The sequence below is a fragment of the Patiria miniata genome, unplaced genomic scaffold (assembly GCF_015706575.1).
Source record: "Patiria miniata isolate m_02_andy unplaced genomic scaffold, ASM1570657v1 HiC_scaffold_9, whole genome shotgun sequence".
NCBI lineage: Eukaryota > Metazoa > Echinodermata > Asteroidea > Valvatida > Asterinidae > Patiria > Patiria miniata.
In genome coordinates, this window is record NW_024037076.1 from 28215045 (window position 1) to 28230814 (window position 15770).

At 44.0% G+C, this 15770-nt stretch overlaps 1 protein-coding gene across 1 annotated transcript; it reads right to left on the reverse strand.

The window, feature by feature from the left end:
• Window positions 1-257: 257 nt before the first annotated feature.
• LOC119721003 lies at window positions 258-2576 on the reverse strand. Its single transcript, XM_038190867.1, has one exon. The coding sequence runs from the start codon at window positions 2574-2576 to the stop codon at window positions 258-260; it is 2319 nt and encodes a 772-aa protein (XP_038046795.1).
• Window positions 2577-15770: the final 13194 nt, after the last annotated feature.

Consider the following 15770-nt stretch of genomic DNA (forward strand, 5'->3'; position numbering starts at 1 on the left):
ACTACCTGCTGGTTCAAACGGAGGTTTGGAGAGAGATAACAGGACGGTGCCCAGATCCCATGAAGGTATCAACTTCCTGGTAGGAGGCCGATCATTAAACATACCACGTATCATGTGAGAAATTGATGTATTGGATGAAGTTGTTGTGCCATCATGGAAACCCTGATGAAGGATACCAATAGCTGATCTGTAGCCCTTAATTGTTGAAATTTGCAGGCCTGAATTAAAAAGGTGAAGAAAGAAATCCCCAATCGAGGTTACAGATGCAGAACGGGGATTGACAGCTCTCTCCTCACACCATTTGGTGAAGTGGAGAAGTCTACTATCATAAGTTCTTCTGGTGGATCTCCGTCTGCTCTTGGTTGCCAAGGACGTAGCTTCCTCCGAAAGTCCCGCTGATCGGAAGGAGACTTTGAGAGCATCCAGGCACAAAGATGGAGAGTGGATGGATCCGGATGCAGAATGTGAGACCCGGGTTGTGACAGGAGGTCTGGCCGGTTGGGAAGTATGAGGGGCGAGTGAACCAGGAGATCCAGAAGGCGAGGAAACCATGGCTGTCTTGGCCAAAATGGAGCTATGAGGACTACTCTGGATAGCTCCGTCTCTATCTTTGTCAGGACCCGTTGAATGAGAGAGATCGGGGGGAAGGCATAAGCATGCATTCCTGACCAGTCGAAGCTGAGGGCATCTACCTTCCATGCCAGAGGATGAGTGTGACGGGTGCAAAAGGTTGGAAGCTGGTTGTTCAGGTGAGATGCGAATAGGTCCACATGTGGAGTTCCAAGTACGTTGAAGATGTGTTTGACTACAGGAGGGCGGAGAGACCATTCTGTCGGAGAGACGCGACCCCTGGAAAGGGCGTCGGCGAGGATATTCTTCTTCCCGGCCAGATGGGTGGCTTGAAGAGATATTTGACGAGGAATGCACCAGCTGAGTAGCTCCCAAGTGGCTAGGCAGAGAGACGGGGAGTGAGTTCCCCCCTGACGGTTGATGTAAGACACTACTGTGGAGTTGTCTGACTTGACTAGAACTAATTTGTTGAGGACTTCGGACTCTAGGGAACGTAAAGCCTTGTCCACTGCCAGGAGTTCTAGGTGATTGATGTGAAGTAGACTCTCTTTCATCGACCATGTGCCGGCCCGTGATAGATAGTCCATGTGAGCTCCCCAACCCAGAGTTGAAGCATCTGTTGTGAGGATAGCTGCTGGAGAGGGGCGAGGGAACACGACTCCACATAGGAGATTGTTCGGAGCTAGCCACCACCGGAGCTTGTCGATAATTAACGGAGTAACTGGAACCATCTTCGATATAGGATCCTTGCGAGGGCGAAAGTGGTACAGGAGATGAAGCTGTAAGGGACGCATGTGCATCCTGCACCAGGGAACCAAGTCGACCAGACTTGCCATGAGACCCAGAAGGCGGAGCCAAGATTTGGCTGGGAGGATTGGAGATGACCTGAAAATTCCGATGCAATCCCAGAGTGTCTGACATCTTTCCCCCGATGGCATCGCTCTGCCTGTTGTCATGTCTAGAACTGCTCCAAGATAGGTCGGTTGTTGAGTTGGAATCAGAGACGACTTCTCGACATTGATGATGAAGCCGAGATTGAGGGTAAGTTGAACGGTCTGTCGGAGGGCATCTACCGTGTCCTGGAAGGTCGGACCTACTATGAGCCAATCGTCCAGATACAGAAATATGTGGATCTGCTTTTGACGCAAGAAAGCTGCAACTGCTTTGGCTATTCTCGTAAAGACCCGAGGGGCTGTGGAGAGGCCGAACGGTAGGCAACGAAATTGGTACCCGGAACCTTGGTATAGAAACTGGAGAAACTTCTGATGATCTGCGTGGATAGGTACATGAAGGTAGGCATCCTTCAGATCGATGGAAGTAGCCCACCAATTCCTTTTCAGGGACTGGAGGACCGTGGAAAGTGTCTCCATGCGGAAGTGTTTGGGTTTGATGTAACTGTTGAGAGGTCGTAGGTTGATGATGGGTCGCCAATCGCCCGACTTCTTCGGTGCCAGGAAAAAGGTTGAGGTGACGCCAAGGGTGGACCCCGTTGGAAGCAGAATGATGGCGTTCTTGTCGATCAGAGAGATTATTTCCTTCTCCAACGCCACCCGGCGTGCAGAATCTGAGGGAACAGGAGTTGGTCGTCTTGGGGGTTGTAGAGGAGGGTTGCTGGTGAATTCCAGACGGTACCCTGTCGAGATCGTTTGAAGAACCCAAGTATCTGAGGTTACGTGAGACCATCTCTGACTGAACTCCCCAAGACGACCACCTACTGGACCCGAAGCTGGAGGGATGAAAACTGTGTTGTTGTCATAGGCCCTTGTTACCTCGCGACCCCCGGGACTTGAAGGGACGCGAATATCTGGGGGGCTGTCTCCTGGTGTAGCTGGCAGAAGACGAAGAAGCCTGATGCCCCTGAAACTTGGACTGGTTGGAGCCCTTGTCGGTAGAAAACGGGCGTTGATTCTTCTTGCTGGGCTGACTGGGGGCAAATGTAGAGGGGCGTTTGGTTGAACGCCGACGAAAATCGAACTTGTCTTCAGCTTTAAGGCGTTTGGCTTCATGTAACATAGTCTCATCAAACTTGTTGTCAAAAAGATCACGCCCAGCCAGGGGAAGGCCTAGCATGCGATCCTTTGCACCAAGTGAAGGGAGAGACAACTTGTCTACAACAAGGGAACGTCGCAGCAACGAAGTCGAAGCGAAACCTAAACTAAATTCCTTGAGGCAAAAACCTAGGCAATCATCCAAAAAATGGAACATTTCGGTTATCTTGTATGGCTCACACAAGGAAGGATCTCCATAACATCGAGCAAGGGTATCCGATAACAGGATGGAGAAAGAGGCCACTTTGGCCCCTTGACGCATATGGCTATCCATGTAGGCGAATCTTTTGTTAAGTGTATTCGTCTTAGCATCAAAAAACTTTTGAGATAGCGGATTCTCACGTCTCAGCAAGTCTTTGGCCTCAGAAGACAAGGAAGGTGTAGAGAAAAATCTATCAGTGTCCGCTTTATTGGTGTTGAACATGCCTGCAAACCTGCTCTGGCCACGAGAGAGAGTTTGTTTGCTATGCACCTGACAAAGGGACTCATTCATAGTGTCAGCACACAATCTATCAATAGGAAAAGAGGGCTGCGAAGGCTTAAATTTACGTGTACCAGAATCTCTGCGAAATGAAGGACGAGTAGATTCGTCTGGGGAAGGGGGTGGGAACTGAAGGATCTTACCCACTTCCGTCATCGTAAGATTAGCCCGCTGGGCATTGGAGAGACTATCTTCATCCACTGTCCGGCCCGAGGAAAAAGAAGACCTTGAAGGAGATCTAGAACGTGAGTGTCGGCTTCGATGACCAGAATCCGACCGTGAGTAATCACGATCATGACGAGAAGAACGATGTCGGCGCCAATGTCGATCGTCGGAGTCCGAGCGGGACCGCGCACGAGACCGGGAACGGCGCCGTGAATCGCGGCGTTCTCTCCCCGCCCGGCTGGTGTGTTCACCGAAGCGTTGCGGAGAACGGAGTCTTTGTCCTGTGAAAGGTACGCCATGATCTCGCGGAGAATGTGAAGAATTACCCTGATAAGGTGGGTAATGGTGTGAAAATCCCATCGGAAAAGTCTGGGGATAACCCCGCGGGTCGTAGGATGGTGCACTGAGTGGATACGGAGTGCGAGTATTGTGGTCGAATTGACGAGGATCGTTCGGGAAAAAGGACCACGTGTGAGGCTCCGAATGATGAGGAAAATCTCGCCGAGATTCGCTTGTAAAACTAGGTTGTGAATACGAACCCGTAGTACGGCTGAATGAAGATGATGGTGGTGGTGGTGCCCCAAGCCTCTGTGACCTGGCGGGGCTGGTCGAATTACCGAGGGACCGCTGGGTTTCGAACGCCAAGTCCCGCCGTCCCGCCTGCACATGCGAGTCGACCTGTTGTTCCGAAGCCATGTGCTCCTGTAGGCTGCCGTAAGAATGCGGGATTTGTCGGGGAGTGGCCGTAACTCTCGTTGGAGAAGTATTCGTCCCCGGAGAAATTCCAACTGTCGAACCCGGGAGATTGGACCCGGTCGTAGCAGAGGAATTATCACGCTTGGATTGACTAGTAGAGGGTGACTTTCCGGTAGAACGGCTTGAGACAGTTTTCTTCTTGGTTTTGGCGGAGTCCGCCATTTTGTAATCACAGCGAGAACAGCTAAAAAATGTACGTCTTTACACTACGCGTCGCTGAAAAACTAGGACGAGCTATTACGTTACAGGGTCCTTTGTGGGCGTGGGGCATGCAGTGGACAATGAGGGTGTGGCTTGGGCGCTATTCTTTCAGCGAATGTTTGTGCGCATGCGCGCTGATATGCAAATGTAGGTAAACAGAGGTGAGGTATTTTCTGTAATGGAATCTAGATGTTCTGTGGTGTGATTTGAAGCAATTTCTTACGACTTTCCTCCATGCTTTAAGTTTAACTAATATTTTCTTGGCAAAAGATAATTATTTGAACATCGTTTTCGAGGTTGGAGACATTGAATCAGCTATCGGTATTCTGAGCTATTGGCGTGGTGTTTGGGGCCTGCTTAAGGGCCCCGAAAAAAATTGGATTTTCGATGCTCTGTGTTGTGATCTGAGGCAATTTCTTACCACTTTAACCAATAATTATCTTAGCACATAAGATAATAATTTTAATTTTCGAGGTTTTCTCAGCTAAAGGCATAAAAAAATTTTGTGAACATTGTTTTCGAGGTTGGAGTCATTGAATCAGCTACCAGAATTCTGAGCTATAGGCGTGGCGTGGGGTTCGGGGCCCGCTTAAGGGCCCCGAAAAATTTTGGATTCTAAATGCTCTGTAGTGCTATCTGAGGCAATTTCTGACCACTTTAACCAATATTTTCTAAGCAAAAGATACATTGTAGTACATAATAGGGCCCATGGCGTCATGTACATGTAGATCAATGATAATTTTTTTAGAAACTCAAAATCTCAGTGGGGGGGGCGACTGGGGGGGCGACAAGGTTTCATGGGGGGCGGTCGCCCCCCACGCCCCCCCGGTGGCTATGCCACTGTTTAAAATATATCTAAACATCTTGGACGAGGATAATAACAGCACATACGACGGCTGTTTGGGTATTATTTTGTTTGGTCACGAAACAGTCGTTGAATCACAAAAATTACAGCTCAAAATTACAGCACCCAAATTACTTGGAATTCCTTTCAGTGTTCCACAGCTCAATTAGTAGGTCTAGGTATTATCAGCCATGTCATTGTTTGCCTGCATGCAGAAGTGCAAGCAGGTGAGATTAGGACCAATCATTGGACAATGATTGACCAATCATCTGTGGATACTAAATTGATGATGCATATGATGCATACAAATGATGTGCATATGAAGGCTCAAAATGGACTGTGCCAGTTCATTTTTATTGAGCGGTGTTGTGTCTTATTTCATCCTCTAGAAGTTTAAAGAGGTTGTGGAATGCTGAAAGTCGTTTTGTTTTTTATATTTTTTTTATTGTAGAGTAGACCCATAGGCCTATAAATCATAATGACAAAGTCCCATTCTTTTGTAATGTGCATTTACCGGTATATGTTTATAAAACGGAAATGCATCGAGTAATTTGTTGGTCGGCGAGCGCATAATTGAAATCAACAGTCGTCGGGTTCTTCGTAAAATGAGAAAAATCGTGACGTAATAAACAGGACTTGTCTATACGGTGAATCGTCTATACTACATGTACGCTGCATCGGGAGTCCTGTTTATTACGTCACAATTTACTATGTTTTGTTTGCTGCCCCCAACGACGACTTTTACACAAATTGCACGTTCGGGTCGAAACAGGACCTGAAAAACAGCTCACAAAAGTACCTTAATTGTACTCATTTCATGACAGACACAATAGTCATTTTCATTTCATCACACCTTAGGCTACATACATTGTATACCCCAAAAATGAAGGAAATGTCTTCAAGCATTCCACAACCTCTTTAACCTGATGTGACCCACATGTGCAACCATCGCTCCCAATACCCTTACTACAAGGTCCAAATCCACATTCCCGTTCTGCTCTGACCCATTTTGTGATTGCAAAGCAGTCATCAGCCAAGTCCTATAATCCCCACAGAAAGCCACTGTATACACATACACACTCCGCCCAGGGGTCTTGACAGCACCACTATACTATTCAATCATGAAGGGACTGTGTACAAAGCCAGGGCTCACTCTCTCTGCACAGCTCCACACATCATCCCTGAAAGTGCCTTCAATGACAGCCATGATAGAGCAAGAGAAAGCACCTTGCAAACCATACCCAACATCTTGGCTTAGTAAAACATTAATAGTAAAAGTAAAACAGTGCTCACCGGATAGTCGTTGGCTTAGTATTGGAAAGGCTTACTACATCATTATTTACAATGTATATCAGGCTTCCAGTGGTAAAAATACGGGTACATTCAGCGTATTGTATGCTTACGTAAACAGTACTGGGATGACTGCCATAAGTATAGGCCTATTATGTCAGTAAAGTTCCCGGATAAGGACAAAATTATTTTTGATTTTGTCCTCATCCGGGCAATTTTAACACATTTTGCTGGTTCCTGCTCAAGCAAGTGTGTAGAAACTCACAGTTGTCAACCAATGACAACAGAGCATAGCGTGTGTCAACAACCACAAAATGGCAGCTCGAGTGGCGCGAAATTCGCTTCGGTGACCAAAGAATAATTTGACGATATTTGAGAAATAACAACAGTGCCATGAAATTTATTTATTTTTAAGCAAGTCGGACTGATATAAATAAATAATAATAATATTGGATGGCTTTTTTTTCTTTTGGGGATACAAGAATATATTGTGTCCCGCTGTAACAATATTGTACTCTTCTTTGCAAGAGCTGTAACAATATTGTTACAGCTTGTGCAATATATTCTTGTATCCCCCTCAAAGCCATCCAATATTATATCAATACACCACTAGTTTTAACAGATGCTGCCAGTGACACACAAACTAAACTGGCATCCATTCATTTAAGTCTTCACATATTTCATTCTTTTTTGGGGGGGGGGTGTTGTTAAATTTATTTATCAATTATTTCATTTGACAAAAACTGTATACAAATTAAAGTTACATTTTATGAATACTGCTTTGCTGAATTTAATATAAACAAAAACTTCCAATGACACATTATCTATTTTTTTCACTCCTTTTTTATGATTTTGAACAGCTCACAACATTGTATTCTTGCAAAATGCAATTTGGTTCAGAAACTGGGATACTGAGAGGGAGTGTGGCCTAGCGGTTAGGCTTCGTGACTCATGATCAGAGGGTCAGGGGTTCGAATCCAGCCGCTGGCAATATGTTGTATCCTTGGGCATACCACTTCACCTCCACATACATTGTACCTCTCTCCACCCAGGAGTATAAATGGGTACCGGCAGTAGCCGGCCAGGGAGTAGCCTGGTGGATGGACTGCCAGCTCATCCAGTGGGAATAGAAATATTCTCAGTCATTTCATGCCACTGAAACCGGAGATAAACGCCGGCCTGATGAACCAATATCGGGACACATTGGCTCAAGACAGACTTTACTTCTTTCTTTTTTCACTGAGATAGTATGATAAATGATCGGAGGACTAACTGTAATTTAACCCACTGCTTTCCATACAAGGACCCCTCCCCCCATGCCCATCCCAACCCCTACCACATTTTCTGTTGTCGCCAACAAAAGCACAGAGTAAACATGTAGCACCCTGAATCCCAGAGACCACGAGTGGAACAAGAGGTTGTTTGATCCATACTCATATCGTCACAGTCTTTGACGAAGTGACAACTCCGTCCCAAACCGGTATATTGTAAGCATTTTGGGATTTTTTGGAAATTCTTACATCTTTATGATGTCCTCTACATATATTGTAATCTGCCAAATTTCAGAAACGTAATTGCACTGTCTGTTAATTAGACTAAGTACATACATGTACACAAAGTTTTCGGTTTGGACAAAGTGACTACCGGTAATCTCATTTCGTCATTTTGTCAAATTAATTTTACATGTGTACTAGTGCGCCATCTCCAAGATTGGCATTTTGACAATGTGACAAATCTGCATTCTTTCCTGCACGAAAACATGTATTATAAACATTTCATACATGCATATCTATGTAAAATCTGTGTATACATACACATGCTACATTCACATTTGTGCTTGCTCTAACTTTTCCGTTTTGAAGAAGTGATCATAAATCTATTTTTAAAGTAATAAGCCCTCTTCTTGCTGTCTGAACAGTCACAGACAGTCAAAAAAATAAATCCTCTTCCTCTGCCTTCCCCCTTTACACAGGTTAGTCAACAACAGTCAGATCATATTTACAGCAAGCACTGTGACTAGTCAAATTGGTAGGCACAGCTGGCTTATCAATCACCTACAGTCAAAGCATACACAGTCACATGTAGCTGTATCAAGTTACAAGGAGGGTTAAAACCCGGGTATCTTCTTAAATAACTATTCTTTTACGAAAAAGGAGACAAAGTACATGTTCATGTGTAGGCCTACAGCTATTTAACAACTGGGCTACGCATCCTTAACAATTTTTTTACTTGGGGGCTGGGGGATGTATACGAAATTGCGATTCGAAAAACAGGCCAACTTGAAACTTGGTTTTGCATCCCGTGTGGGCAAATTCGCCACTTTGTCAAAATGGTGACGTCAACAAAATGCAACTGATAAACTGCCCACTGTTTGAATTTGTAAGACAATCTGTGGTTAGAGGTAACCGTAATTAAATAAGGTACACTGTAGTCTATGGGTGTTGCTTTTTCTTACAGTGAAAACACTACGATATACCACACACCGGTTTAGTATTATGCAGGCAACAGAATGTTAACAGTTCAAATTTCTGAAGGTTTCGAGTTTCTGAATATGGCCAGCCCTGACAATGATTCTATACTCCTGCCATACACACAACAAGTGTAGACCAAGCAACATGAACGTGCACGCACATTGCCAAGTGCAGCCTTACATGAGCTACAGGGCAGGCATATATCGGATTTTGAGAAGTGGATGATCAATTGTTGGAAAGCTAACACTCGGCGCGCATAGAGTTCCCACATAACTGTGGCCGAGTGCGTCCGTGGATGATTTGCACGGGGAAAAAGTAATCCAATCAGCTACAACGGACTGAGCCAAACATTAACATTACATGTAGGCCTATGAGACATTCTCAACAATATATAGCCGACAAATTATTTGACAATTTTTCTAATGGCAAATACAAGGCCAATTAACATTTCAGGAGTTCGATTCTGAACAGTTAGGCCTATGTCAGTCCCTTCAAAAAAAGCTAATGGTCTTTAAGGCCGAGAAAAAAATGTGTTTATGATATAACGCGACCTACCTGGATTGTTGGGGACCAAATTGCCAACTTCAAACTTGTTATTGCCATATTTTGCACCAAAAAATTAAACAAAGTAGGGCCTATATTCTAAAATTTAAAAAGTCCTGTGCGAGTTAATTACATACATGTAGAATACTGTTAAAGGTATCCTAGATGTAAGACGGACAAACATAAAAAAAAATCACAAAATAAAATTATTCTGTGACCTTCCTACCTAGATAATTTTGCGGGTGATACAGTAAACACAATTTTTTTGCACGAAGATTCGGCGATTATTTATGCAAAACAAGACTGCGTCTTGACCTCCAGGTTCTGACCAATCAGGGGGTGTCTTCAATCGGGTCTTTGGTAACCCGCTGTTGTATTACAAAAACATGGCAGCCAATTGACCAATCAACAGCCTAGGCCAACTTTCTGCTCGAAATGCTACACAATCGATTGGCTGGTCCACCAGCCTGGTGCGTAGGGTCACTTAAAATTTGTATGTCCACAAATATCAGACGTTTTTGCGGAGCTAATGTGGGCTCCGTCGAACAACGGATGATACTCAGACTCAAACTTGAGGGCAACTTTTTTTTTTATACATAAAATTAATAATTGAGGACATTGAGAGTGAAATTTGCGGACTAAAAATCTGTGCAAAATAAAACTATTCAAAGTTGTTGCATCTGTTAGTTTAATGCATTTCAATCATATTCGCTTCTTGATACAAGAAAGCTTTGTCCTCAAAATAAAAAAAAAAAGATAAACTGCTAAATCTCTCCCAAGGGCATGTCAGCAGTGCAACCGTGAACACAAGGACCTTTACTCACAATGGTTCTTGACATTGTAGTAGGGTTACAATAGCATTGGCCCAGAAGGTTACACACCAATTGAAGGCACCCTGCCCAAACAAATAGCAACCTACAGTTTAATACCGTGACCTTCAACTAAATGCCAGACACACTGCGGTCACTGGAGCATGGCCTGTGGAACACAACAATAAATGGCAAGTGCACTGGCTTGATAACTGGGTTACAGACTATTAAAGGTCGAGGCGGAGGCCTGAAAGGGCGTTGCTACAATTATCAAGCTGAAAATAAGGGCCTTTAAAGCTGCCTGGCAATAGCTTTTCAGCCCATTTGGAGGCATCTGGTGCATGAAATTCAAGGGTGGATCCAGAACACAATTTTGGGGGGCCAAAACTATTTTTGGTCCCCCCAAAAAAGTGGGTCCAAGGGCCCTGAAAGTTTTTGGATTCTAGATGCTCTCTGGTGTGATCTGAGGCAATTTCTGATTATTTTAACCATTGTTTTTGAGGAAAAGATGGTGGTGTACGCAGTGCCTGCCTTTATTGCAACGACACATGATGAAATTTACATAATTTTAGCATCTACGCTGTCACTCGACTGCGCAGAAATGCACTTGCGCGATTGGTCAACCCTGTAGGAAAATCTCAGACTTTACTTTCCTTTTTTTAAAACAGTCCTCCGGAGCTGTGAATTAGAAAGAAACGTGATTGACTGATGGTGACTGGCGGCGGCACGATCGACCGATAGCACAGCGTGATTAACTGATTGGGCCCAACGTAAATAATGAACATTGGTCAGTCGAAGGGGGTAGTTAGCCACATCAAAAAAAAAAAAAACCTTGGATCCACACTTACACATTCACTAATTTTTATCAATCAAAACGCCCTTGACATTAATAACAAATGGCCATTGTGATATGGACTGCAGTTCCATCGTGTTGAGCACAACTATCGCAAAACTGGACTACGCTGAATGCTGGGAGACACAAACAAACAAAACTTTAAGAATTTCCTTCAGTTCAAGGAAACTTAACTTGTCTTAACCCTAACCCCCTAGTACTTCCTCAGGACTACCCTGCTAAATGAGTCCAACCGGATTTTCCTGCCCAATCCACTGTGCCTCATTTTCAGTTGTCTGCTGAATCCAACGGAGTCCAACTTGGCGTTATGATGCGGTTCAGTTGCCTGCTGAATCCAACATTTTGCATGAGGAATATACACAGGGGGTTTACTGCTCAATCCAACAGGCTCCAACGGGTATGTGACATAGTTGGATCCTGTTGGATTCAGCAGGGTACAATGCTGACTGTTTGCACAATTCTTTCACATTCTACATGTACAATGTATGATGCCCTGAAAGAAATCAGTGACAGTGACATTCAAAAGAATATGCAAGGTTGTTTGTTACAGATATGTGGAAATGTGAAAATGTCATATAGAAAGAGATTCCCAAATGTGCTATCCCTTCACAGCAAAGGCTAATGCATACCCCAGGCCCAGATATCCATGGGCACAAAGCATGACTAAGTAACAGAGCTGTGTGGCCATTCAGCTGACTAAACTATGCCAGACAACCTTTTGTAAATCACTCACGGAGGTTCACACGTATTTTGTGTACCAATACTACATGAAGGGACACTGATTCTAGTCAATGGGATCTAGGATTGTAGGGCTTGACCTCAGGGGTCACCAAAGTTTGTACACAGCCGCTTTGGGTTGCTTGCCCACTCCCTTTTCAAGCATTAAGCTGAGGTTTTTTTATCCCTTGGATCACGTTTCACACATCCCCCACTTCCAACCTGATTTCACTCACTACTCTCTACGGAACTGAGCTCAGCCTTGGTAGGAGCTGTAAACCAGGTATCTTATTTACTACCCGCTTTGATAGATATGATCGGTTGTTTCTCTACGGGTGCTCGCATTCGGAAGAAATGAGTCAACTCTTAGTATTTGTTTTTTTATGGGTTCCAAATCGAACTTCAAGAGCTACCAGTACCTTGAAATGTGATCAAATTTATAGGCGGGTGCATCCATGGGCAGTTATTCACAGGGTGTACCCAGTACATAAAAATACCTGACCAAATCTCTGTTTATTTTATACACTTTAAAGGGAACACAACATTTGCAAACATCAAAAAATAAAACTACCAAGTTTTTACGAAATACCTTACTAGGATGTTGGTAAATGGCAGTCTAAAGCATCCTGTAAAATTATGGCACCTGGTGTGAAGTCATTTTCAAGAAAATGGTATTTTTGTATAAATTTCCAATGGTGGTCGGCCGACCACCGTTGGAAAAACCTAACTATTTTTTAACTACTGCTCCGAAAGTCCGAATTCACCTTTTTTTCAGTCCAAATTTTGTTTGCTATTGGTTACATGTTCATGAACAGGAGCAGGCCAGCTAGACTGGTTCCCTTACCTTACAATTTTCTTTTTCTGGGTTTTTCCAGCATTTTCGAACACAAAACTTCAAACATGTTTGTAACAATATTTGATCCATTATAGTAACCCCTCAAATAGTTCATTTCTGAAATTTACAGCAAAAGCCAATTATGTACATTCCCTTTACCATTTCCGCGTGTGGCTTTGGATTAATTTCAGTGCACAGCGTAATCCATCCAGATTATATCAGGCAGATGCGTGAAATCGGTTTTACACAATGAATGACATTTTTTTTCCCTCGAACAATGGTGACAGAAACTACCCGCATGTTGACGGCAAGTAAATGTACCTGTATATCAAAGGCTTCAAAATTAATGTTGTAGAACAATAATTCATTGATAGATTTCTTTCCTGGAATGATTTGCAGGTGGTGTGTTGCAAGTATGGATTTTGGTATGCACTTTCTGCTGGATGTTAAAGCTATAGTCCATCATTTACTATACTATACTTTACTATTTTATTTCTCGGGAATAAATCACCAAATACATGTAAACAAATGACTAAAGTTACAACACAAAAAAAACAAAAGCTTTAGATACATAAACAAACAAACAAAAACAAAATACCATTCAGCTCCCGAAGGTTTTTATGTTTTTGGTATCAAAATATGCGCAAGGCTCGAGGCTAAAAAGTCATAACAGCTCGGGTCGCGAAACAAATTTCAAGGCTATCGCGGAAAAAGTTGAGGGCCCCCCCACCCCCCGGGCCCTTTTAGGGTAATAGTGATATTCTTTTAACGGATTGAGCAATTTCAGTAATTTTTTCATCTTAAAGTAGCTTATGAAATTGGCTTTCCAGTCATTATTATATTTGGTGCTACACATTTTTTTAAAATATGAAACATCAGTTTTGGGGTTTGGGTTCTGCTTTTTTTTACTCACCCTGTACACGTAGTTTTAAAAGACTTGCTTTTGCGCTGTCAACATTTTTTGCTTAATACATTTTCAGGAGCAGAGAGGCATAAACAGTAAACCCATTCCCTACACGTTACCAAATCCTCTTAAAAATGTCAGTCAAAAGCGCCAGTTAGCCACGCTTACCGGTACGTGCTACACAATTCTCGTAGAAACAGTGTAAGATTTAGTGCACACATCAACCACATAAATTTTCCAATCCGAATTCTAACAGTGCTGGCTAATTTGCTCTGGGCGTGATCCAGGGATCTGTGCATTTCTGAAGGACTCGGCCGATTTGCAAGCACTCGGCCCGCATTTGTTATGAGAGATCACTGATACTGCCTGCCGGATTTGACAAGTGTCAAGAGAACTTGCCCGCTCAGCCAGCACCATTTAAGATGGACGCCTGTCAGTGTCATATGTGTTGATCTCCTTGATCAGCTAATATACATAATAAACTTGATTTGTAGTTCATAAAATTGGTCAGGACTCAGGACTTGTCTGTTCTGCACTGCCTCTTACATGCCTCGCCTGAAATGTACATTGGAAGGCACACACACCAAATACCCAATATGTATAAATCCGAATTTGAACATGAAAAATTTGCTAAATTGAATCTTGCCTATAAAACTAACCACAACTAGAACGGCGAAGCCGCCATGGCTCGCTGTCCAAGGCAGGAAGGGAGGCTGAAGGTAGGGTTGGGGATGGGCATGATGGAAGGGGATCAGGATTCTTGTTGATGTGCCTAGGTGTAGGGGTCAGTTTTTAAATGTCAACATAAAAAGTTAACAGATTACCTAATAAATACATATGTATATAGGTTTGCCGTCACTGTATTATGGGGGAGTTTTCCATTGTTAGGGTAATTAGGACCCAGTTGTGGATTTTTGCAGCCCCAACAGTGTCTTCTGGTCCCCATACTTGTATTACCATGGGAAAACTCTTGTGTAGTCGCCACAAATGCATAACAAGAGTGGGTATACATGTACATGTAGACACAGCACCATCACCACCTCCCCCAAACCTTACCCCATCCCAAAACCTTACCCCATCCCCAACCCGCCCCCTCCCCCTCCGCCACCCAACCCCCTACCCACACCCATTCCATTCTCCCCTAACCATCCCCACCCTATCACCTACACATCCCAACCCCACCCAAACTCCAATCCCTATCTCCTTCCCCCTCCCCTGACCCGTACCCTCCCCTACCCCAACCCCCTACACCCACCTACCCTATCTTCCTTTATCTGTCCTTACCCACCCTACACATCCCCATCCTAACCCTTACTCGAATTCCAATATCCCGCCCACCCCATTCCCCCACCCATACATCCCCACCTGACCCCATGTAACCCCTACTCTGATCCCTATATACTGCCCCCTCCCCTTATCCAACCCCTACAACAACCCCTCCCTACACATCCCCAACCCAACCCCTACTCCGATCCTATATCCCACCCCCTGCCCAACCCCCTCCTAACCCAACCCCTACATCCATGCCCATCCTCTCCCTACCTGTCTCCCCCTACCTGTCTCTCCCTACCTGTTCCCACCCCACCCCTACAAATCCCCGCCCCACCCATCCTAGCTCCCCTACTCATCCTACTCACACAAACCCTAACTCCAACCCTATCCCCCAACCCACCCCACCCCACCCTCCCCTACCCCATCCCTACTCCAACCCCATAAACTAAAAGATCAAACCAGAAGCTCATGCACATCCCCAAAATGCATAGTGTACATGTACATGTTATACGGGTATACACACACGTACATGTGTACATGTACATGTAACAATTAAAAACTTTAACATTTCCTTGAATTAAAATTCCTCAATAAAATCATAAAATTTACAGCAATGATATGAACCTAACTGAAGTTATAAAGATGATACATGACAACTGCATTTAATTTTTTTCCCCAAGTTTAACTAGAACCAAAAACTTCAACATTTTTATCTGAACGCGGACGGCCGGACAGACGGACGGACGGACAGACGGGCGCCCGGACAGACGGACGGAAATTGGTATTACATAGGCTCGCATCTGCTTCGCAGCTCGCCAAAAATGGACAGAGCAATTTTATTTTTCAAGATTTAGTTTCATTGAAATCAAAGTGAAGCCAGGATTAAACAATTTCTCTTTCAGGGAGTACATCTTGAAGCCTGGTGAATGAGCAGTAAACATGCACCTGAATGAACCTAAAATGAACTTTCAGGATTTTCACTCACTTCTTAATTTTTCTGGGGGAAATTTT